A 25,089-nucleotide genomic window follows, 5' to 3' on the forward strand; every position below is an offset into this window, starting at 1 on the left:
GATAATAAATTTACTTTGAACTTTTGAACTTTAAACACAGAGTAGAGAGGATGATTTATTATTGTAAATACTTTTAACAAAATAATAAAAATCTACAGTCACATAACACATCAGTTTCACAATCTTTTCAACACAATATAGGTGCAAAATGGCTGAAAGGAGCTTTGGTTACTTCTTTAGGTTAGTTGGGTACCAGACCATGCTTGAGGAGGCAGAGGAACAGATGAACAGAAGTGGCTGACAGAGGCTTGGCCTCATGTCCAGCAGACAGGGGTCCTGTACACAGATTATATTGGCACCTTGATTAATGCATCGCTGATTGGCCACACTGTCTTGCTTGGACAGAGCTGCTCTGTGGTAAAATGGTGACCGTGGAAGAGTGAATCAGAGTGGATAGGAACAGCAAATTGAAGCCCATGTCTTGATCAGGTATGCGGTTGGCAACAATTTACATTGAAGTTTCAATAGTATCTGTCCCAAATAAAACAGCAGATCAAACCACTTTTCTCAGGGCTAAGACTCTGCTGGCTTTCAAGTACTGAACTCTTGAAAATAAACCAAATAAGGCATTTCTGGATAGTTCTACAAAACAAGATGAGGCATGCAAAATGCACGGCCCCTTTTCCGCTTTGCTTTTCATTGCAGTCTTTCCAACTGGTCATTCTTTAAAACATTGAAGATTTTAAAAATAGGCATTTAAAACAGACGTTCTCTGTTTTAATATAAAATACATCCATGCTAAACGTGTGTATATGCATGCAATGCAGAATTTGAGAAGCTACATGAAACCAGCCCTTCTTCAATAAGTGCAGCACCAACCAAGTTGCAACATCCTTGCAGAACATTGGTGCAACCCACATACAGGAATATGGTTTGGACTGGTGGTTACCCTGTACATTCAACACAATTAAATGGGGAAATCAACTGACCACTCCTCTCAAATAGAGCGCATTTTCAAAACAGTCCATAGGAGAACTTCTCAGTGTGTCCCTGTTCACTCAACAGGTAGATTCAGAACGACTAATGCAGTGACTGGTGTTTACGAGCTAAATGCAGGTACAGATGGACTCTAAAAATTAGGCACTTATCTCATTAGAAAAAAATGTTTTAAATAGGCTAATTTCAACCAAATACTCTCACTGTGGATATTTTTCAATCACTGTGTGAAACACACACTCAGTGGCCACTTTATTAGGTACACCTGCTCATTAATACAAATATCTAATCAGCCTATCATGTGGCCAAATCAGCACTCGCCTCAGCACTGAACTGGCTCCATGCCCGTGCTCTCCAGTATATGTTCTGCATACTATTTGGTTACCTTTTTAAAATCACTTGCATGATTTGTTCTTCTTTTGCAAATTGGGCATTGGATGACCTTTGATGTGTGTATTATTTGTTTGTGGGTTCTATTGTGTTTCTTTGTTTTGTGGCTGCCTGCAAGAAGATCAATCTCAAGGTTGTATATGGTACGCACACTTCGATAATAAATTTACTTTGAACTTTAAATTCAATACATAAAAGCATGCAGACATGGTCAAGAAGTTTAGTTGTTCAGACCAAACATCAAAATAAGGAATGTGATCTATGCGACTTTGACTGTGGAATGACAGTTGGTGCCAGATGGGGTGGTTTGAGTATCTCAGAAACTGCCGATCCCCTGGGGTTTTCATGTACAACAGTCTCTAGAGTTTACAGAAAATGGTGTGAAAAATAAAGAAAATCTAGTGAGTGGCAGTTCTGTGGGCAAAAAGGCAGTGTTAATGAGAGAGGTCCAAAGAGAATGGCCATACTGGTTCAAGGTGACAGTAACACAAAAAACCATGTGTTACAACAATGGTGTGTAGAAAAGCATCTCTGTACGCACAACATGTCCAATCTTGAAGTGGATGGGCTAGAGCAGAGAACACCATACTGGATTCCCACCTGTACCTAATAACGTGGCTGCTGAGTGCATGCTTGTGTTGTAAACTACAAATATCTACCTGTAATTCTCATGTATACAGTTAACACTCATTCAATACCAGAGCCATCATTTTGTTATTGAATATCGATTTTCATTCACAATCTCAAATCACATGATACCTACAGTATACTTGTATAATTGATTCCTATTGAGATATTAGATATAGTCAAATATATACTACATTTGTAGCAAGTGGATCCTTTCTTGGGTAAATCTATGTACATCAGCCTTATTCAAACTCCCAGAAGCCAACAATTTAGATTTGCACATTAACAGAGAGCAGCTGAACAAATAGAATTGGTTAATTTCTGGACTGGGTATGTTTATAGTTTTTAAATAGTGTTGTTAGCGCTGCACTATTACAACTCGGGTGCTGGAGTTCAGAGTTTGATTCTGGCATCCTCCGTAAGGAGTCTGTACTTTCCTTCCCATGAACCGCGTGGGTTTCCTGCGGGTGATCCGGTTTCCATCCACAATGTAAAGTTTATCAGATAGTAAGTTAATTGGTGATTGTAGATTGTCCCGTGATTGGGCTAGGGTTTAATAGGCAGTGCAGCTTGTTGGGCTGGAAGGACCTGTTTCACACTGTATCTCTAAATAATATTAAAGGTAAATAAAGAAATCATGTCCCATGTCAGAAAAACGAAGATTTAAACGGATGGTGTTATACTGTATTTAAGGATCACCAAGTCTGTACGGATTTACTATTAGTAAACTGAATTTGTTTATATTATTTACAGATACAGCATGCAACAGACTGTTCCAGCCCACCAAGCCGCACCACCCAGCAACCCACCTATTCAACCCTCGCCTAATCACAGGACATTTACAATGACCAATTAACCAACTAACTGGTACATCTTTGGACTGTGGGGGGAATCTGGAGCACCCAGAGGAAACCCACGTGCATGCATTCCAACGGTAAACAGCAGAGGTTTCGAGTGCTCAAAAAGGCAAAGTTTGTTCAGGAAGACTGAAGTCACATTGTACTTCAGTTCCAGGGCTATCCTGAGTGGAATAAAGCCACTGCCTTGTGGACATTGCATAAAGTTTTTTTTTTGGTAATTTCCAATGGCCTGCGTCCATGGGGGATAAAATGGAACCTTTCCCACAATTCTGCTCATATCCTCTCTCAATCGGGGTGGGGGGGTGGGAATTGAACCTTTTCTTTACTTTTGGTCGTATCCTCTCTCAATGGAGGGGGCATTTCTACAATTTTGGTCATATCCTCTCTCAACAGGAAAAGAAAATGGAACCTTTTCCACAATTTTGGTTGTATCCTCTCTCAAGTTCGTGACTTTATTGAAATACTAGTGAGCTTTGCATCCAGATGTCTAATCTCTTGAACAAGTGCATTTAGCCTAAAATCCACCCACACAGATTTATACTGAAGGTCACTAGGTATGAATCTACAGTGGGAACCTTGGATGAATTTCAGCTTTATAGGGTGGCGGGGGAGTGGGGGGGTGAAGACATCTCTGTGACCCCGGCTGACCCAACCTTTCCCGGGTTCTGTGGCTCTGTACTGCATCGGTCAGTACATTACTCAATGAGTTTGCAGGGAGGCCGAGTGGGAGGAAGACCTAATGAAATGCCGAGGGAACTCAGCAGGTCAGGCAGCGTCTACGGAGAGGAATGAACAGTCGACGTTTCAGGCCAAGACCTTTCATCGGGACTGGAAAGGAAGGACGAGGAAGCCAGAATAAAGGGAGGGGAGGGAAAACCTTGTAGATTTTCAGTTTCGCAAAGAAGCAGAATGGGAGTTTCAGACAATTCCATTTTCCTATTCACATCTAATTATCCTATTAAAATCCACATATGGAGTTGTCAAAATTAATAATTGCACAACACTGATTGTTTGTGAAGCTTGCTGCAGGCAGCCTGACTTTAAAGCCTTGCTAATTTCATTCTTACAGCAATCATGTAAAGATCTTTTATAAAATCACTATAAAACAGAAGTGAGCGTGTAGCAGCAAGTAGATATTCCTTTCAATGTGAAATTGTCGCTATATGTCCCAGCTGCTAAAACATTGGCAAAGGGATGAGTTTTGGAATACTGGATTTGCCAAGTGAGGAAGCAGTGATGGAGAAATCGTACCTCGTTACAGCTGTTTCGTGGCAATTTGTCTTTAGAAGGGAAAGGGATCACAGCTTCAATGATCTTCCTGGCTTGCTATAATACAAATTGTTCTTGTGAAAGTAAACACGGATCAAATCAAGGTTGGCTAATACGTGGGTCGAAGATCCCACCTGCCTGCGGCTCATGAAGTAGCGCTCCTGTGGGGATGTACTTCAGACAGCACGGCATAACGTGCAGGGACGGTAAGGCGAATGCAGATTGCAGCTGCCTTCAACGTCGCTGTCACTGATCACACTTGAAGTGGGGTGCAGAACACTTCCCAGCAACTTTCATGTTCAAACGTGCAGAGTGGTCCTGAACCATCAGGCATGAAACATGGTGATTTTAGGCTTCTACACCTATAAGCACCGATACAGTTACACTCAGAAATCTCAACCCTGTGATAATTATGAAGGCCTGAAAACAGTGCACACCCTTGACCATTTTGTACGCTTCTAAACCACCTTCAATCAGTCCCTTAAGGGTGTTGTTAATTCTAGTGAGCCGGCAATACAAGCGTGTCACATTCCCCATGGTAGGTCTGGACGCAGCACCTTTCTGTACAAAGCACGACATGCTGGTAAGACGATGAAAACAGATCGGGCAGCAATCTTAGAACAGATTGCATTGTGGCCGCCAGCCAGTGGTGGCATTGCCTTTGTTCCAGCAACATCCACATCAGAAAGTGAAGCCACACCGAATGTTGCAGTCCACTCAGAAAGTCTTGGGTCCTAACAGGTCCACACCTAGAAAGGACAAAATGAAAATGTTAGCGGGTTCCTGGCAAAGAAAGGATTTCAGTAACACACAGAAAATGCTGGAAGAACACAGCAGATCAGGTAGCATCTATGGATAGGAATAAACAGTGATGAAGGGTCTCAAACCAAAGCATCAATCGTTTATTCCTTTCCACAGATGCTGCCTAACCTGCTGAATTCCTCCAGTATTTTCTGTACATTGCTCTTCAGATTCCAGCATCTGCAGAATCTTTAGTGTTAAAGAATTTTAGTAAATGTCTTCATAATTCAATCCTAGATACTGATAAATAAAACCTAATGTGCAGTGGAGAATGTATTAACTAGCTGTATCACTGCCTTGTATAGAAACACCAATCCCTTTGAACGGAAGATCCTATGAAAAGTCGTGGCTTCAGCGCAGTACATCACAGAGAAAGCCCTCCCAACCACTGAGCACTGCCAAAGGAAAGCAGCTTCCATTAACAGAGGTCTTCACCACCCAAACCATGCTTTTTCTCTCACTGCTGCCATCAGGTAGAAAGTACAAGAGACTTAGGGCTCACACCACCAGGTTCAAGAACAGTTACTACCCCACGACCATCAGGCTCTTGAACAAAAGGGGATAACTACGCTCATTTGCCCATTCGTTGAGATGTTCTCACAACCAATGATCTCACCTTAAGAACTCTTTATCTTGTTATTTCATGTTCTCATTATTTATTGCTATTTATTTATATTCGCATTTGCAGAGTTTGTTGTCTTCTGCACTCTGATCTTCCACTGATCAATAGTTACTATTCTATAGATTTGCTGTATATGCCCGCAGGAAAATGAACCTCGGGATTGTACGTGGTGGCCTATGTGTACTCTGATAATAAAATTTACTTTGACTTTGACTAATCCTTCTATTGTATTGGCAACTCCAGTGCAATGTACGTGTGGGGTTTCAGGAGGATGCACTGAGCTTGTATTCCTATCCTCACTGATGTGCTTTATACTTAAAGATTGCCTTTTGGTTTTGTAAAATAAAACACTTACTTTAACTGTGCTGTCCACTGCCCCCGAGAAGAGACGTCCTCTGGAGACAGCTAGTGCGGTGACACTGCCCTGGTGACGGAGCAAGGTCTGTGTACAGATCATGTTATCCATGCTCCAAACCTAAAACAGAATTAGAACCACAACGTGAATATTGGAAGCAGCAATAGTTATACAATCAGTGGCCACTTTATTAGGTACACCTGTATACCTGCTTGTTAATGCAAATATCTAATCAGCCAATCATGTGGCAGCAACATCCAGACACGGTCTAGAGGTTCAGTTGTTGTTCAGACCAAACATCAGAATCGGGAAAAAGTATGATCTAAGTGACTTTGACCGTGAAATGATTGTTGGTGCCAGACAGGTGGTTTGAATCATCTCAGAAACTGCTGATCTCCTGGGAATTTCATTTTCATTTTTAAATCTTTTTTATTAATTATTATTGAAAATCAACAACAAAGAAAAATACATCAAGGTAATTAAGGCAACATATCCATATGTAAAATAAGAGTCAAACTATCAACCAAACTAAACAGTATATCAATAATAATAAAAAAAACAAAATGTTAAAGCTACTTTTTTTGGAAAAAAGAAAGGAAAAAAGAACCCCTACTAACTAAAACAAAAAAAACCATAATAATTTCATGCACAACTGTGTCTAGAGTTTACAGAGAATGGTGTGAAAACAAAGAACATCCAATGAGTGGCAGTTTTGTGGGCGGAAACACCTCGTTAATGAGAGAGGTAAGAGGAGAAAGGCCTGACCAGTTCAAGTTGACAGGAGGGCAACAGTAACTCAATGCAACAGTGGTGTGCCGGATGCACGACACATTGAACCTTGAAGTGGATGGGCTCCAGCAGCAGACGACCATGAACATACACTCAGTGGCCACTTTATTAGGTACAAGAAGAACCTAATTAGGTACAGGAGTCTAGAGAATTATCGCCTCTAGAGAGATTTATCACAGAGAAATTTCTTCTCATTTTGATCTGACTTAAATGACTAAATTTCTACAAGATTTATTATTTTAAATTCCAGTGAATATAAGTCTAACTGACCCAGTTTCTCCTGACATGTCAGTTCCACTAACCCAGGAATTGGTCCAATCCTTGAGGGGACTAGAGAATAAGCGCAAGGATGTACTGCTGAGTTTTTGCAAGTATTGGTCAGATAGTATTTGAAATACAGTGTGCAGTTTTGGGCCCCATATCTGAGGAAGGATGTACTGGCCCTGGAGAAAGTTCAGAGGAGGTTCACAATAATAATTCAAGGACTGAAAGGGCTAACATGTGAGAAATGTTTGGTGTCTCTGGGCCCATACTCAACGTAGTTCAGAAGGATAAAGGGGAAGGATCTCGTTAAAACCTACCGAATACTGAAAGACCTGGGTAGAATGGATGTGGAGAGGATTTTTCCACTAGGAAGAGCGCCCAGGATCAGAGGGCAGAGCCTCAGAATAAAGGGACGTCCCTTTATAACCAAGATGAGGAGGAATTTCTTCAGTTGGAAAGTGGTGAATCTGTGGAAATCGTTTCCACAGAAGGTCTGTGAAGGTCAAGTCATTGAATGTATTTAAAGCAGAGATTGACAGGTTCTTGATTGGCATTGGGGTTAAAGGTTACAGGGAGAAGGTCAGAGAATGGGGTTGAAAGAAAAAGAGCCAGGATTGCATGATGGGGTAGACCTGATGGGCAGAATGGCCTAATTCTCCTCCTACAACTTATGGCCTTATTATATTCTTTACCACATGGTGTGATTATTAAGCGGAGTAAAACCAATTGTATACAGGTTCAAGTTTATAGTCATCTGACTGTACATGTATACAACCAAATGAAACGTTCCTCTGCACCACAGTGTACCATCAATACTTATATGACACACGGCACATAAAAATCACCAAAAATAAGCCAATAAAATATAACTCAAAATGCATGTGAAGTGCGCAGCACAGGAAAACAGTAAACAGCTCATTGTCCTAGTGATGGAACTGCGGTAGGGGCAGGGTATTCATTAGTTTTAAAGCCTGGGGGTAGTTGTTACCCAGTCTGGCAGGCTGTTTATTAAGTTGATAATTGTTTCATAAAACTGAAAACAAACGGGAACAAAGTAATAAATTTCCAATATTAAACAATTTCCTACGTGTGCCATAACTTACTCTGAGTGATCGGTCATAGGATGCACTGAAGACTTTAGTCTGATCTGGTGTTGAAATCACAGCCAAGGCGTATACAGTCCCAACGTGGCCAGTCAGAGTTCGAACCTGTTCTTTAGATTCTATGTCCCATACCTTGAAGGAATAAAGATGAAAAATAGTTGCATTTATTTCGTCATTTCAAAGCCTCAGAACATCCCAGAGTAGTGCAGCAGGTAGTGCCGCTGATTTATGGCAGCAACAGCCCGTATTCAGTCCTGACCTCCCTCGCCGACTGTGTGGAGTTTGAATATTCTCCCCGTCTCCGTGCGGCACTCCCATACCTCCTGCATCCCAAAGACACGCCGGAGAGTCAGTTAAGTTGCCACTGTAAATTACCCAGGGTGGTGGGGTAATCAGGGTATTGGTGGGCATGAAAAAGAGAGAGAGTGAAGAAAAACAGCTGACAGGGAAATCAATGGGGCATTGAGATTGATCTGACAGGTAATATAAACCCGATGGGCCGAATGTCATTCTATTACGTTGAATTATTATTTGAATTAGTTTATTATTGTCAAATGTAACACAATACAGCGAAAAGCTTGTCTTGCATACTGTACATACAGATCAGATCATTGCATTGGGGTAGAACATGGTAAAACAACAACAAAGTAAAAGCTACAGAGAAAGTCCAATTCATGTAAATAATAAAGTGCAAAATCATCATGAGGTCAGAGAAAGTCTAAGAAAATGAGACACTCAATGAGAAAAGAAAGGCAAGGTATTACAGTCTGGAAATCTGAAATTAAGGCAAAAGCACGGGAAATTCTCAGCAAATCATACAGCATCTTAGGAGGTACAAAAACAGAATTAATATTTCTGATTAATGTCCTTTTCTCAAAACTGGTTAGATCAGCTCTGGTGAAAGTTAACTCTGTTCCCACCTGCGCAGATGCTGCCTGACCAGCTGAGAATTTGAACCATTTTCTGTTTGTACATCAGCCCCAATGAAATGCCTTTAGGTGCAATCGCTAGTGTAATACAGGAAACATAGCAGAACTTGTGCACAGAAAAGTTGAGCAAACAGTGACCAGACTGATCTAGTGATGAGGTCTGTAAAGGCTAGTGTTGGAATAAGAAGATGAGCCTGGGTCTCTTTTCCCAAAATTGGGTCTCTTACGTTAGCCTGAGAATGGAGAATATTAAAATGGAATCATTAAATTGTAATGGCTCATCTGAAAGGTAGCACCCAAGAGTAAACACAAGAAAGTCTGCAGGTACTGGAAATCCAGAACATCACACACAAAATGCTAGAAGAACTTAGCAGGTCAGAGGGCATTTACAGAAATGAATAAATAGTTGGCGTTTCGGGCAGAGACCCTTCTTCAGAACTGAAAAGGAAGGTGGGGTGGGTGGGTGGGGGGGGGGGAGAAGAGAGATGCCAGCATTTTAAAAAAAGCTGCGTTCCTTTGGTAATTGTAACATGCCTATCACTGACTTCTGGAAAGCGTGTTATTACAGATGCTCTCTTTGGAGAGGAACTACTTACATGGATGAGGTTTTCATACGTCCCACACACAATGTGGTGATTAGTAACTGCAATAGAATAAACACTCCCTCCAGAGGTCTGTAATACGTGCACACATTCCAGAGTTCTTATGTCCCAGATCTGCAGACAAAACCCAAACCATCATTATAGTTGAGAACATAGAACAAAGAACAGTACTGTACAGGCCATTTGGCCCACAATTTTGTGCCAACTTTTAACCTGCTCCAAGATCAATCTAAACATTCCCTCCCACGTAGGCACATGGATGAAAGAAAAATGGAGGGCTTAAAGTCTCTTACATGTCTGTATGTATCTGCCTCTACCACCACTCCCAGCAGTGCGTTTCACGCACTAACTATGCTCTGCGTTAGGTCCTGGCTTACAAATTACAATAGGAGATAGAAAATGCACACCAAAAGGGCAATTTTACAATAGTCATGGGGGACATCAATATGCAGGTAGATTGGGAAAAATCAGGTTGGTTCTGTATTCCAGGAGGGGGAGTTTCTAGACTGCCTACAAGATGGTGTTTTAGAGCAGCTCGTGGTTGAGCCCACTAGAGGATTACTTATTCTGGATTGGGTGCTGTGCAATGAACCTGAATTGATTAGAGAGCTTAAGGTAAAAGAACCTTTAGGGGCAAGTGACCATAATATGATTTAATTCACCCTGAAAGCTGAGAAGGAGTCAGATGCATCAGTATTACACTGGAGTAAAGGGAATTACAGAGCCATGAGAAAAAAATTGGCCAGAATTGACTGGTAAAGAACACTGGCAGGGATGATGACAGAACAGCAATGGCTGGAGTTTCTGGAAACAATTCAGAAGGCACAGGATGTATACATCCCAAAGAGGAACAAGTATTCTAAAGGAAAAATGACACAACCATGGTTAGCAAGAGAAGTCAAAGCCAACATAAAAGCCAAAGACAGGGTATATAATAGAGCAAAAACAAGTGGAAAGTTAGAAGATTGGGAAGCTTTTAAAAACCAGCAGAAGGCAACTAAAAAAGTCACTAAGAAGGTAAAGAAGGAATATGAAAGTAAACTAGCCAATAATATTAAACAGGATACTAAAAGTTTCTTCAGATATGTAAAAGGTAAAAGAGAGGCAAGAGTGGATATTGGACCACAAAAAAAACAATGCTGGAGAGGTAGTAATGGGGGACAACTAAATGGCAGACAAATTGTATAAGTAATTTGCATCCATCTTCACTGGAAGACACTAGCAGTATGATGGAATTTCCACATGTCAGGGGTCATGATGTGTACCAAGTCACCATAACAGAGAGAAGGTTCTTGGGAAACTGAAAGGTCTGAAGGTAGATAAATCACCTGGACCAAATGATGTAATCCCAGTGTTCTGAAAGAGGTTGCTGAAGAGACTATGGAGGCATTAGCAATGATCTTTCAAGAATGACTAGATTCTGGAATGATTCTAGAAGGCTGGAAAATTGCAAATGTCACTCCATTCTTCAAGTAGGGAGAGAGGCAGAAGAAAGAAAACAACAGGCCAGTTAGTCTGACCTCAGTGGTTGGGAAGATTTGGAGCCGATTATTAAGGATGAGGTCGCAGGGTACTTAGAAGTACATAATAAAATAGGCCATAGTGAGAATAATTTCCTCAAGGGAAAATGTTACCTGACAAATCTGTTGGAATTATTTGAAGAATTAACAAGCAGGATAGACAAAGGAGAATCAGTTGATGTTGTGTACTTGGATTTTCATAAAGTCTTTGACAAGGCCACACATGAGGCTGCTTAACAAGCTACAAGCCCATGGTATTTCAGGAAAGATTCTAACATGGATAAAGCAGTGGCTGATTGGCAGGAGGCAAGAGTGGGAATAAAGGGAGCCTTTTCTGGCTGGCTGCTGGTGAGTAATGGTGTTCCACAGGGGTCTGTGTTGGGACCAATTCTGTTCATGTTATATGGCAATGATTTGGATGATGGAATTGATGGCTTTGTTGCAAAGATTGCAGACAATATGAAGATAGGTAGAGGGGCAGGTAGTTTTGAGGAAGTAGAGAACTCAGACAGATTAGGAGAATGGGCAAAGAAACGGCAGATGGAATACAGTGAAGGGAAGTGTATGGTCATGCACTTTGGTAGAAGAATTGAAAGGGTTGTTATTTTCTAAGTGGAGAGGAAATACAAAAAACTGAGGTGCAAAGGAACTAGGGAATCCTTATGCGGGATTCCCTAAAGGTTAATTTGCAGGTTGAGTCAGTGGTGAGGAAGGCAAATGCAATATTAGCATTCATTTCAAGAGGACTAGAATATAAAAGCAAGGATGTAACATTGAGACTTTATAAAACACTGGTGAGGCATCACTAAAACATTGTGAGCAGTTTTGGGTCCCTTATCTTTAGAGATTGGAGCTGAGAGGAAAATTAGTTCAGCCATGGTGAAATAGTGCAGCAGCCTTGATAGGCCAAATGGCCTAATTCTTCTCCTATATCTTACGTGTTAAAGAAACCTCCCTCTAATATCTCTGCAACACATTCCTCCAATCAAGTTAAAAGCATTTGTTAAAAAAAAAAATCAGGCCTTTAAACAACTAAAGCAACACACACAAAATGCTGGAGGAACTCAGCAGGTCAGGAAGCATCTATGAAAACGAATAAACAGTCAACATTTCAGGCCAAGACCCTTCTTCAGGACTGAGAAGGAAGAGGAAAGACATCAGAATAAAAAGAAGGTGGATAGCTATAAGGTAATTGGTGAAGCCAGGTGGGTAGGACAGATAAAGGGCTAGAGAGAAAGGAAGCTGATTGGAGAGGAGAGTGGACCATATGAGAAATCAAGAAGGAGCAGAGCAAGGGGGAAATGATGGGCAGGTGTGGAGAGGTAAAAGGCTAGAATGGGGAACGGAAGGTGGAGGGAGGGAATTTTTTTTGATTCAGAAGGAGAAATCAATATACATGCCACTTAAACAACTGAAGTTTATTTTGGGGGCACACATTTAAGAATTAGACTTTGATTTGACCTTGAGGAAATAATTACAAGGGATAATAGGATATGCAAATTATTTTGGGAGATAAAAGACTACCAGTTAAATATTTCCAGTGTATTAATGAATAGTATTTAATTATTTTGAGAAGTCCAATGTAAAGGGTCTACTTCAGCCATTACATAATAAGCTCGATAACACAATGCATACTAAAGCAAGAGGAGACAGAAGAGATTGCAGATGCTGGTATTTGGAACAGCAAATAATCTGCTGGACGAACTGAGCAAGTTGAGCAGCGTCCATGCGGTGGTGACGGGAGGAGGAATTGTTGATAATTCAGGTTGAAGAAGCCACATCAGTGACTATACTTCATTCAGAGTTTGAGGGGATTTGATATACCACCAAAGCCTCTAACTAATTTCAACAGGTGTACCATGGTCTGGTTGCATCAACGCCTGACATGGAGGCTCCAATACACAGATCAAAAGAAGCCGCAGATGTTAGCAATCTCAGCCAGCACCATCAAATGCACAACTCTCCCCCCCTATGAGAATATCTTCAGAAGGCAGTGCCTCAGTGGGTAGCATCCATCGTTAAGGACCTTTACCACAAGGGCCATGCCCTCTTCTTGTTACTACGACAGGGGCCTGAAGACATGCAAACAATGTTCTAGGAACAGCTTCTTCCCCTCCACCACCGGATTTCTGAATGGTCCAAGAACCCATGAGCACCCCCTACTAGTCCTCTTTTGCACTATTTATTTATTATCGTAGCTTATAGTTTTTTTAAATGTTTTGTACTATACTGCTGCCACATCGAAAAACAAATTTCATGACACATATCAGTGATAATAAACCCGGTACTGAATTAACAGCAAGTGTAATAAGACTACTTTATGTCACAAAGGATATTATGCCAGACATCTACAAGAAGGGTCAGAGCTGTCTCTATTTCCTGAGGAGACTGAGGTCCTTTAGCATCTGCTGGACGATGCTGAGGATGTTCTACGAGTCTGTGGTGGCCAGTGCTATCATGTTTGCTGTTGTGTGCTGGGGCAGCAGGCTGAGGGTAGCAGACACCAACAGAATCAACAAACTCATTCGTAAGGCCAGTGATGTTGTGGGGATGGAACTGGGCTCTCTGACGGTCGTGTCTGAAAAGAGGATGCTGTCCAAGTTGCATGCCATCTTGGTCAATGTCTCCCATCCACTACATAATGGACTGGTTGGGCACAGGAGCACATTCAGCCAGAGACTCATTCCACCGAGATGCAGCACGGAGCGTCATAGGAAGTCATTCCTGCCTGTGACCATCAAACTTTACAACTCCTCCCTTGGAGGGTCAGACACCCTGAGCCGATAGGCTGGTCCTGGACTTATTTCATAATTTACTGGCATAATTTACATATTACTATTTAACTATTTATGGTTCTATTACTATTATTTATGGTGCAACTGTAACGAAAACCAATTTCCCCCGGGATCAATAAGGTATGACTATGACTATGACTATCCAGAATATTAAATAAGAGATGACAATACCATCAGATTTGTGAATGGTCTTTTGTACTATTTCTTTATTTTTTATTCTCACTCACATAATTATTTTACGTATTACACTGCAATGCCACGAAACAACTAGTGTCATGACATAGGTCAGTGGTATTAACCTGATTCTGATTCTGAAATCCAGCATCAGGACTGGACACCCAACTCTTCTCATTCCAATTCCGTATCCTCAGAGAACATATTGTACATTGCACATAGGACTAATGATTTGAATGGTCGATGGGATGACTAATCAAGGAAGGATTTATTTATTTTATTTTATTTTTTTTTACAGGTTGTGCATCACAATCAGAACTAAAGGCAATCTATCTGAGAGACGGATCTTTTGTTACAAGGGTTTCTTTCTATCTAATTCAGAGCAGCAGGAAGCCCTTTAAGATTGTAATTTGCTGAGGGGACCTATCTCCTCCTACTGAAAACAAGTGAGTCGTGCCACATCTGTTAAAGGTTATACATTTGTTACCATAGATACTGAGAAACTATCTGGATTTATAAGCATAACATTAAACTTCGTTGATGTTAAAAAACGGCTGCTTGAGAAAGAGTTGTACAGAGAGTTTTACATGTAGATAACTCTCCAAAAAATGTACAAACAAGGCCAATTTTCTGTCTGTATGGTCCAATGGAAAAATTAATAGTTGTATATTGTTCCCTATAACATGTTGGTTTTTTTCTGTGCCTTGTGGTGCATTGGGTGGCAACCTTGCAGTTTCTTTAGCATTTTGCCTGTTTTTTTTTGTGAGGCTGAAATGATGGCTCAACGTTCAGCCCAGCACGGATGGAAAGCGTGCAAGGAGCCAGCTGGATTTGAACCTGGGACCAGTCGCCTCGAAGTCTACTGTGGATGTCATTACATAACCAGCTGGCTGGATGTATACATATGTACAATAATCTAAAATTCTCAATGTAAAAGTTGATATATAAAGTGCACAGATATTGTACAATTTAAATTTTTTAATAGTTATAATTTCCCAAGAAATTTCCTGAAAATTTGGGCACTTTCATTCCAGGCAAAAGAAATTTTGTAGATGCTGGAGGTCCAGAGTAACACAGACACGATGCTGGAAGAACACAGCAGGTCAGGCAGCATCTATGGAAAGAAAGAAACAGTCGACGTTTCGGGCCAAGACTATGCATTAGGACCCTCTGTCACGAGTCCTCGTGAAGGGTCTGACCTGCAGCCTAACTTGCTGACTTCTTCCAGCATTTTCCATGTGTTACTTTCCTTCTAGTAAATGGGAAACTAAGAAACCAAGAGTTCTAATGCAGGGTTTCGATCGGAAACACTGACAATTCTTTTCCTCCCACAGATGCTGCTTGACTCACTGAGTTCCTCAGATTGTTCATTAGTTATAGTATATGGTATATTTTCCTAAACCAGTTTGGAGCTATTATTCTGAAATATGGAAATTTCATTTATAATATTACAAAAGAGAATACTGCAACTCATACACTCAATGGCTAGTGTACCTCCTGTACCTAATAAAGTGGCCACTGAGTGTATGTTCATGGTCTTCTGCTGCTGTAGCCCATCCACCTCAAAGTTTGCCATGTTGTGCATTCAGAGATGCTCTTCTGCACACCACTGTTGTAATTCGTTATTTGAGTTAATGTCACGTTCCTGTCAGCTTGAATTAGTTTGACCTCTCTCTTAACAAGGCTTTTTAACCCACAGAACTTGCGCGCTCATTGGATGTTTTTTGTTTTTTTGCACGATTCTCTGTAAACTCTAGAGAATGTTTTGATTGAACTTCCTAGAGGATCAGCAGTTTCTGAGATACTCAAACCATCCCTTCTGGCACCAACTATCAGTCCACCGTCAAAGTCTCTTAGATCACATTTCTTCCCCATTCTGATGTTTGGTCTGAACAGCAAAAGAACCTCTTGACCACGTCTGCATGCTTTTATCCACTAAGTTGCTGCCATATGATTGGCTAATTAGACATTTGCATTAACATGCAGGTGTACATGTGTACCTAATATAGTGGCCACTGAGTGCAAATTGGGCCTTGTACTCTTGGTTGATTAACAAACAACGTTTCAAATTTAATTGTCTATTAAACTACCCAAAGTAGCTGTGGATTGTGAAACCTATACATCTCATCAGAAGCTGATATTCTACAAGGTTTACCCATTGATTGTTCTCACAAGAGCAAAATTTATTCATCTAATTGTCCTTTGCTAACTGGCTTCCTTCAGACTTTGTGAACAGAGATTACTAAGGAATGGAGACCTGTAACATGACCAATAATGATGGGAATGGCATTCTAACCTTGATGGTTTGGTAGGATCCACTATAAAGGTGGTTTTGAGAAGCAACCAATGCACGCACCCAGTGATTCAAACCAGTGAGTTCCTTCTTCAGATTTAGATCTGTGCCTACAATGTCCCAAACCTTCAGAAAGATTAAAACAGAATGATTAGAATGGAGCACTGGTTTGTAGCATCTATTATATATAGCATTGATTCATACAAGATTACAGGGGTAACGAATTATAACATAAAAATACATGATAATGATAGGCCAGAATGAGTAATTACAGCAGTTTTTATTAGTTGTAGCGTATTGGAGAACTCACTGAATATGTGCAGTAATCATGATAATAACTTTTTATTTCATCATTAATGAACAATTGAAATTCTATGGCTGCCTTGGTCGGATTTGAACTCAGGTAGGGTGATCTTATAGATCAGGGGTTCCCAACTGTTTTTATGCCATGGACCCCTACCGTTAACTGAGGGGGTCCATAGACTCCAGGCTGGGAACCTCTGTTATACAGGTTTGTAAAATCAAGAAAGGCATAGATAAGATAAATAAGTTCTTTCCCCAAAGTAGATGTCCAAAACCTAGAGGGCATATGTTTAAAGTGAAAGAGGAATGGTTTAAAGGGACCTGAGGGGGCAACATTTCCATAGGATGGTATAGGAAATGATATGCCAGAAGAAGTGGTAAAGATGGCTAAAATTCATCATCGTCATCATGTGCCATACCGTACAATGTCGGCAATCATGGTCTTCCATCTCTCATGACCATTATTGTTCCTGGCAAATTTTTCAATAGAGGTGGCTTGCCATTGCCTTCTTCTGGGCAGTGCCTTTACAAGATGGGTCACCCCAGCTATTATCAATGCTCTTCAGAGACGGTCTGCCTGGTGTCAGTGATCGTATTACCAGGACCGTGATATGCATCCAGATATGATCATCCACCACCTGCTCCTATGGCTTCACGTGACCCTGATTGAGAAGCTAAGCAGGTGTTACACCTTGCCCAAGGGTGACCTGCAGGCTAGCAGAGGGAAGGAGCGCCTTACACCTCTTTTGGCAGAAAAGCATCTCTACCCCGCCACCCAGACACATAAAAGACATTTGGACAGATACGTAGACAGGTAGCGGGATATGGGCTAAATGCAGGAAAATGGGACTGACTCATTTTCAGCATAGACAAATCGGGCCGAATGGACTGCTTCTGTGATGAATAACCCCATGGCCAGTACCTCAGGATATTAACATACAAATGTCAAGGTTGCTACTTTCTGCTTTCCAACTGATTTGTTACCTTAATTGCTTTAAGTGAGCCACTGAAAAGCATGTTTTGTGACGATACCAACGTACATACTGGATTGTCATGTGCCCTAATTGTATTCACTTTTTGTAAAGCTGGAACGTCCCAGACCTGTGGAGTATGAACAAAGAACCAGTATTGATGGGTGAGAATGCACAACTGCACAAACAAACCCAAAAGCAAAACGCACAAGACGTTGCCAAGATGAACACAATTAATATTTTTTTACAAATACACTCAATGGAAAATATTTTAGATTCAGATTCACTTACTTATCACAAGGGTCCACAACCTTTTTTGCACCGCGGACCGGTTTGATATTGACAATATTCTTGCGGACCGGCCGACCGGGGGTGGGGGGGGGGGGGGTGTTCAAGTAGGGTTAAACTCACCTCAATATGTCTCTTACAGTTAGGGTTGCCAATTTTCTCACTCCCAAATAAGGGATAAACGTAGCAGTCAAATCCCGGGACATTTGTGTTTACTCCATAAAGACTACCATGACCATGAAGCCTTGCGCAGGCACCTGTGTGCGCACGCGCGTACATGCTGATTCTTTTTCCCACAAATCGGTTTTGGCTTAATCTTCCCAACTACACTGTACATACATTATTTCTACCTTATATAGGCTGTGTATTTATGATATCATTCCTGCTTTTACTATATGTTAGTGTTATTTTAGGTTTTATGTGTTATTTGGTATGATTTGGTAGGTTATTTTTTGGCTCAAAAATTTTTCCCATATAAATTGCTTCTTCGTTTTACGCCATTTTGGCACGAAAGGTTTCATAGGAACGCTCTACCTTAGCGGGGGAAATACGGGACAAAGGCGGTCCTGTATGGGAAAAACCAATTTAGCCAATATACGGGATGTCCCAGCAAATACAGGACAGTTGGCAACCCTACGTTCAAGTTCAACAGTGCGTGACAGGAAATGAGGAAAGGTGCAGCTGACTCATATCATTTCCTCGCGACCCGGTAACACATGCTTTGCGGCCCGGTGGTTGGGGACCGCTGACTAATCACATGTATACTGACACAGACAGTGAAATGTGTCGTTTGTGTTAACAACCAACATGACCCAAAGATGTGCTGGGGGCAGCCTGCAAGGCACACATTCTGGCTCCAACATAGCAGGCCCTCAATACTCAGCAGAACAACACAGAACTCAACAAAACAGAAACACAACAAGCAACAAAACAACAGAAAAAGATCAAGACCCTTTCCGCCCTCCCACCCACCCACACAGTGGAACAAGCTCAAACTTGTTTAATTGTCATTCAACCCATACATTAATATCAGCAAACAAAACCGTGTTACTCTAGGACCAAGGTGCAAAACACAGTTCCAATGATTTGGCCTCAGATTAATGCTGATTTGCTTTGGTGATTGAGGTCCAACAGTTTTCCAACACCAGAGCAGGGTTCCAGGACTCCAGTCTCTGGGCTTTAACCATGGAACTTCCATTTCTGGATTTCCATTCGAAATTCTGTTATCAACCTCCCCAGACTACACAAGTTTCTAAATAACTTTACACGGATTTCCAAATGATTAGCATACTTACAATTATTGTGCAGTCTGCAGAGCCACTGTACAACTTGTTCCTATAGATAAACATTAAAAGGGTGCACTTAAGTTATACTTAAAGTGTTGCAGTGGTTGTAACATAGTAAAAACATCCCAAGCATAATTAAATGGAACTTGACATCTAGCCAAATTAGGAGGTATTATAAAAATGTCCAAAATTGGACCAAAGTAACAGATTTTCAGGAGTGTTTTGAAGTTATAGAATGGCTTAGAGAGAAATTTAACAGTGCAAGCCCAGACTCCTGGGGATGTGGTTGACAAAACTTGAACAAAAGGAAGAATTCAGCCACTCAGAGATTTGTTGGGTTGTAGACTCCTCCAGCTCCATCACAGACACAACCCTGAGGACATCTTCAAGAGATGGGACATCAAGAAGGTGGCATCCACTAAGGACCCTCGCCATCCTGGACTTGCCCACTTCTCGTTACTACCATCGGGGAGGAGGTACGGGAGCTTGAAAGCTCATACTCAATGATTCATAAACAGCTCCTTCCCCTCTGCCATCAAACTTCTGAATAGTTCATGAAGCAATGAACACTACCTTGTTAATTTTTCTCTCCTTTAGTGGGCACAAGATCATGAGACAAAGGGCCTGTACTATGTTGTACCGTTCTATGTTTTTTTTTGCAGAATTTATCTGTAGGAACTTGATGTCTTTGCACTGTTCTGCTGCTGATAAAAAACAAATTTCATGCTAATTTTAATAAATCCGATCTGGTTCCGACTCTGATGAAGCTAGAAAGAGAAGAGGAGCTATATCGTCCATCGATATGAAAACAAAATTAGTAATTCTAAGACTGAGGTTTAGCCAGATCAGGAGCCAATGGAGGTCCAAAGGAACAGAGCAATTACTGTAAGGGTCTTGTGTTTAAATTGCAGTACAGTAAACAGAGTTAGGGTTAAATTAATGTTTACAGAGTTGAGGCTCTCTGGTGAACATCAGAACGGTCTAAACTCTAGATAACAAAGTCATGCATGAGGCATTCGGGAAGAGATGAGTGAAAGCAAGACAACTGGTTATTTTGGTCTTCCTATTTTCCAATTAGAGCAAGCTGATCTCATCAAGTACTAGATATTAGAATCAAAATCAGGTTTATTATCACTGACATATGTCATGAAGTTTGTTTTTATTAGCAGCATTACAGTTCAAGACAAAAAATTACTATAAATCACAACAAAAAGTGAGCCGGCTGGTGGCATAGTGGCATCAGCGCCGGACTTCGGAGCGAAGGCTCCAGAGTTCGAATCCAGCCGGCTCCCTTGCACACTTTCCATCCGTGCTGGGTTGAGCATCGAGCTAGTAACTCGGCCTCGTAAAGATAAGAAAGCCTGATAAAAAAAAAAATGCCATCATGACAGCGTCCCGACGACTCCATTCGGAGTTAAGGGCTTTCTTCTTCTTCTTCACAACAAAAAGTGAATAAATAAATAAATAGAACAAAAGAGGAATAGTAAGGTAGTGTTAGGAAGGGAAGAAGCTGTTCCTAAGTTGCTAAGTGTGGGCCTTCAGGCTCCTGTACTTCCTTCATGATGGTAGGAATGAGAAGAGGGCATGTGGTGAGGGTCCTTTATGCTGGATGTCTCCTTCTTAAGCCTTTTGAAGATGTTCTCGATGGTGAAAAGGGCTTGTGGCTGTGATGAAGCTAGCTGAAACTACAATCCTCTGCAGCCTCCTTAGATCCTGTACAGTAGAGTCTCCATACCAGGCAGTGATGGAGATGCAACCAGTTAGAATGCTCTCCATGGTACATCTGTGGAAGTTAGCTAGTCTTTTGTGATATTCCAAATCTCTTCAAACTCCAAATTAATTGTAGTCAATGGCGTTTAAGGGTATGTTGGGACCAGGATAGATCCTCTGGGAAGTTGAGGCCCAGACAAAGAGGGTCATACGTCCGAGGCAGTGGAGTATGAGGAAGGGAAGCGGTGGTGAGATGGACAGGCCAGACCAGGCCAGCAAGCAGATGAGAAGGAGGTGAGTACTAAGGATAGATCCATCAGAAACATAGTGCAGGAGTGGGATGTAAAACCACTGCAGGTGTTGCTAGCTACAATTCAAGAAGTTCCCTTGAAAAGTCATGGATCTGAAATTTTAACCTTGCTTCTCTCCCCAACAGATCCTGCCTGTCCTACTGGGCACTTCCAGCACCTGCTGATTTTATTTCAGATTATCAGTGGCTGCAGTGACTTCATTTTTCTCGGTAACGTCAGAACCAAGAATACTGGTTCCACTCAGATGGACATTGGTGGCAGGGCCTGGAGCAAACAACTGTTCAGGCAGATGGAGGAGGATCAGGAGAGACGGATCAAAACAGTCAGAGAAAAACTCAAGGTAACTAGAAACAATCCTCTGATTCTCAAAAACAGAAGCAGGCAAAATGAACCAAATTCTTCAAACTGATTTTGTGAAAACTCTTATTACCTACCCTTGAATGCAAAGGGCTAAGACTATACCATCGTGTCCCTCTAGTGTCTTCTGGCATTTGTATGTGGTACAGGTATCCCATACCTAAACGAAGATTCAAACATGAGTTTTTAACCTCTTGTAGTGATCATGACAGGAATAATCATATAGCAATTAATATTTAAGGGTAAGAATGGTAACATTGAGACACTTATTATCAAACAAAATTTCACGCTGGGCTAAATCAGGAGATATTAAGGCAGATGAACACAAGCTTGGTCAAAGAGGGCGAGTTTAATTTGCTCATTATTTTGAAGTTGCACAAGATGTTGGTGAGACCTAATTTGGAGTGTTGTGTGCAGTTCTGGTCACCTAACTACAGGAATAATGTCAATAAGATTGAAAGATTGCAGAGAAAATTTACAAGGATGTTGCCATGACTTGAGAACCTGAGTTATAGGGAAAGATTGAATAGGTTAGAACTTTATTCCCTGGAGCGTAGGAGAATGAGGGGAGATTTGATAGAGGGATACAGAATTATGAGAGGTATAGAAAGGGTAAATGCAAGCAGGCTTTTTCCACTGAGGTTGGGTGAGACTAGAACTAGAGGTCTTGGGTTAAGGAGGAAAGGTGAAAAGTTTAAGGGAAACATGAGGGGGAATGTGACTATGACTCCATTAGACAAAGGGAGAGTGGTGGAGAGGGAACTCCAGAGCAGAGGACAGCAACTAAAGCCATTACTGGTGGTGATGGAACAACTGAGATAGGGAATGTGCAAGCTGCAAGAACTGCTGGATCTTAGATCACCTGGAAAATTTATAGGGCTGAGGACTACACTGAACAGCCAAGATGGAATATGAAAATATGAATGAAAATTTGGAAGTAGTTTCTTGTCAGAGTAAGTCACCAAGCACAAAGTGAGAGAGGCTTGGTGTGATTTAAGATATAAAGGCAGTACAGGTTTGTATGAGCTTGAGTTAGGGTGTGGAAGATGAAATGTCAGTTAACGTCTTGGAATTGCCAGGTCTAAAGGTAATGGATGATGATTTCAGCAGTAAATGAACTTGAGGAAGGGGAGAGTCAGGCTTTTGTGTGGTTGGAAGTAGACAGCCTAATCAAGGGCATAGATGCATCACCAGAAGCTCATTCTGGGATTAAATGCAACGCAACACTTCAGTTATGATTCCACAAGAATAGTAAGGACAGGCTGCAGAACAGGTTTGTGTCAGAGACTGTGAAGGAGATGTTATTTTATCGACCTACACTGCAGATTTTTCCTTTCTATTCGACAACTATTAATAGCTCTCCGGTCAACAGCTGGGATGAAAGAGTGCTTTGTTTTACAAGGACATGACATGAACACAATATTTCTCCTACGAATTGTGGCGTTTGTCTCTTTTTTAAAATAATGTTGCAAGTGTGCTTATTTTAGACATATAAAGTCATCTGAAAATGTTGTGGACATAATTTTATACGTGCATAACAGCATAATTTTATGACCAATAATTTAGTAAAGCCTTGCTTGACTTGATAGAGCTGTCTAAGAGGTATAGATAGAGTGGACAGCCAGAGACTATCCCCAGCTTGGAAATGGCTAATACAAGGGGGCATAATTTTAAGGTGTTAGAGGATAGTAAGGGGTTAGGTTTCTCGTTACACAGAAAGTGGCAGGTGCATGAAATGTACTGCCAGGGTAAGACGAAAACATCATAAAACAGGAACAGAATTAGGCTATTCAGCCCATTTACTCTGCTCTGCCATTCTACCATAGCTGATTTATTATCCCCTCAAACATGTCCTACCTTCTCCCTGTAGCCTTTAACACCTATCAACCTCTGCTTCAAACATACCCAATGACTTGGCCTCCACATTAGATACATTAAAGAAACTCTTAGATAAGCACACGGATGATAGCAAAATGCAGGGCTATGTGCGAGGGAAGGGTTAGATTGATTTTGGAGTTGTTTCAAAGGTTGGCACAACATCACGGGCCGAAGTGCCTGTTCTGTGCTGTAGTGGTTAATCACATTTACTACATGTGGTTCTGCTATATTTCTTTCTTAACTGATAAACAAAAGTATTAAAGTTCTGAAGCACCTGTGCTTTGTGACCTGCTTATTCATGAGTTTAATATTAGAAAGCACGTCAGTAGGAAGGAAACCTCCTCAAGTTTCTGACTGACTGCTTTTCAGAACACTCACGCATGATCCACATGTCTGACAAGTTTTTCATTAACAGTGACTAGTGGTGTTCCTCAGGGGTCAGTACTGGGAGGGCTACTTTTCACATTGTTTGTCAGTGATTTGGATAACGGCTTTGTGGCAAAGTTTGTGGATGATATGAGTTCAATTTGCAAAAGTATCAAAAAAACACACCTTAATGGTTTTATCAGAGGAGCCACTGAAGAGCAGGTCGCCAGTAGAGTGAACACACAAACACCAAACTGGTCCTTGGTGACCCACGAAGGTACCCTTGCACTTAAATATCTGCTGAGGGTCATAAGCTGAAAACACAGTAAAGTCCTGTCAGCACCCAGCTACTGGATTGATTTAAGTTTATAACAACATTATTTGTGAAGCACAATCATAGCAATAATTATGCAAAAAAAAAGAAACTCATCAGGTTCCTTCTACATAATTGCTTTACACTAGCTGCACAGAAAATCATTTTGTGTCTGTATGTATTTGGAAAGAAGAGGAAGAAAATATACTTACAACCCAGGATTCCCATGTTTAATCTGGCATTGATATGTGAAAGCTCGTCCTATAATAATATAAAATTCACATTATTAAAAATTATGTAAATATATAATACAATAATGTATTAATGCAAACACTGAATCTTGGTAGGCAGAGCCTGCAGAGGTTAGGGTGTGCAAATTCCATCAGGTGGATTTGTGGATATTACATTTTATTGCATTTAGCAGCCTTTAATTAAAGAAAATAAATCAAATTAGTTCTAGGTAAGCACTGCCAAGAAAGAGCACAGAAAAGGGGCATGATGGGGTTCTGATAACCGGCAAATAACTTATTGAAAATCCCAATTACTTTAAACTGAAATTCAAGAATTTGTATATAAAATGCACTTGTTCTCAGGTATGGGACCTAGTCATTCATTGAGTTGTCTTCCTTGTACCAACAGATTTCTAGACAGTCTGCGAACCCATGAATATGACCTCGCTATTTCTCTCTTGCTCGTTCTCTCTCTTCCACTCTTTCCCTCTCGATCTCACACTCCTTCTCTCTCACATTCCACCCTCATACTTCCCTCTCTCTCTCACTCCCTCTCGTTCTCACACTCCTTCTCTCTCACACTCCCCCCTCTCTCATTCCCTCTCCATCTCACACCCTCTCCCTCTCTCATCTCACACTCCCTTCCTCTCTCTCACACTCCCCCCTCTCTCTCACTGCGTCTCCCTCTCATCTCACACTCCCTCCCTCTCTCTCACACTCCCCCCACCTCTCTCATTCCCTCTCCAT

The 25,089-nt window shown here is 41.2% G+C and overlaps 1 protein-coding gene across 5 annotated transcripts in view; it reads right to left on the reverse strand.

The window, feature by feature from the left end:
- Positions 1 to 25,089, reverse strand: part of traf7 (TNF receptor-associated factor 7) — a 118,542-nt gene continuing 93,453 nt past the window's right edge. For all 5 annotated transcript variants that reach the window (XM_072269055.1, XM_072269056.1, XM_072269057.1 and 2 more), the window contains 10 exons: positions 24,325 to 24,373; positions 23,986 to 24,113; positions 21,633 to 21,715; positions 19,187 to 19,226; positions 17,617 to 17,733; positions 16,333 to 16,455; positions 9,542 to 9,661; positions 8,017 to 8,148; positions 5,861 to 5,980; positions 1 to 4,831 (listed from right to left, as the gene is read on the reverse strand). In XM_072269055.1, the coding sequence (XP_072125156.1) occupies positions 4,817 to 4,831; positions 5,861 to 5,980; positions 8,017 to 8,148; positions 9,542 to 9,661; positions 16,333 to 16,455; positions 17,617 to 17,733; positions 19,187 to 19,226; positions 21,633 to 21,715; positions 23,986 to 24,113; positions 24,325 to 24,373 (927 nt within the window). In that variant the 3' untranslated portion in view covers positions 1 to 4,816. The remainder of the gene's footprint in view (positions 4,832 to 5,860; positions 5,981 to 8,016; positions 8,149 to 9,541; positions 9,662 to 16,332; positions 16,456 to 17,616; positions 17,734 to 19,186; positions 19,227 to 21,632; positions 21,716 to 23,985; positions 24,114 to 24,324; positions 24,374 to 25,089) is intronic.

The sequence above is a fragment of the Mobula birostris genome, chromosome 9 (assembly GCF_030028105.1).
Source record: "Mobula birostris isolate sMobBir1 chromosome 9, sMobBir1.hap1, whole genome shotgun sequence".
Classification (NCBI taxonomy): Eukaryota; Metazoa; Chordata; class Chondrichthyes; order Myliobatiformes; family Myliobatidae; genus Mobula; species Mobula birostris.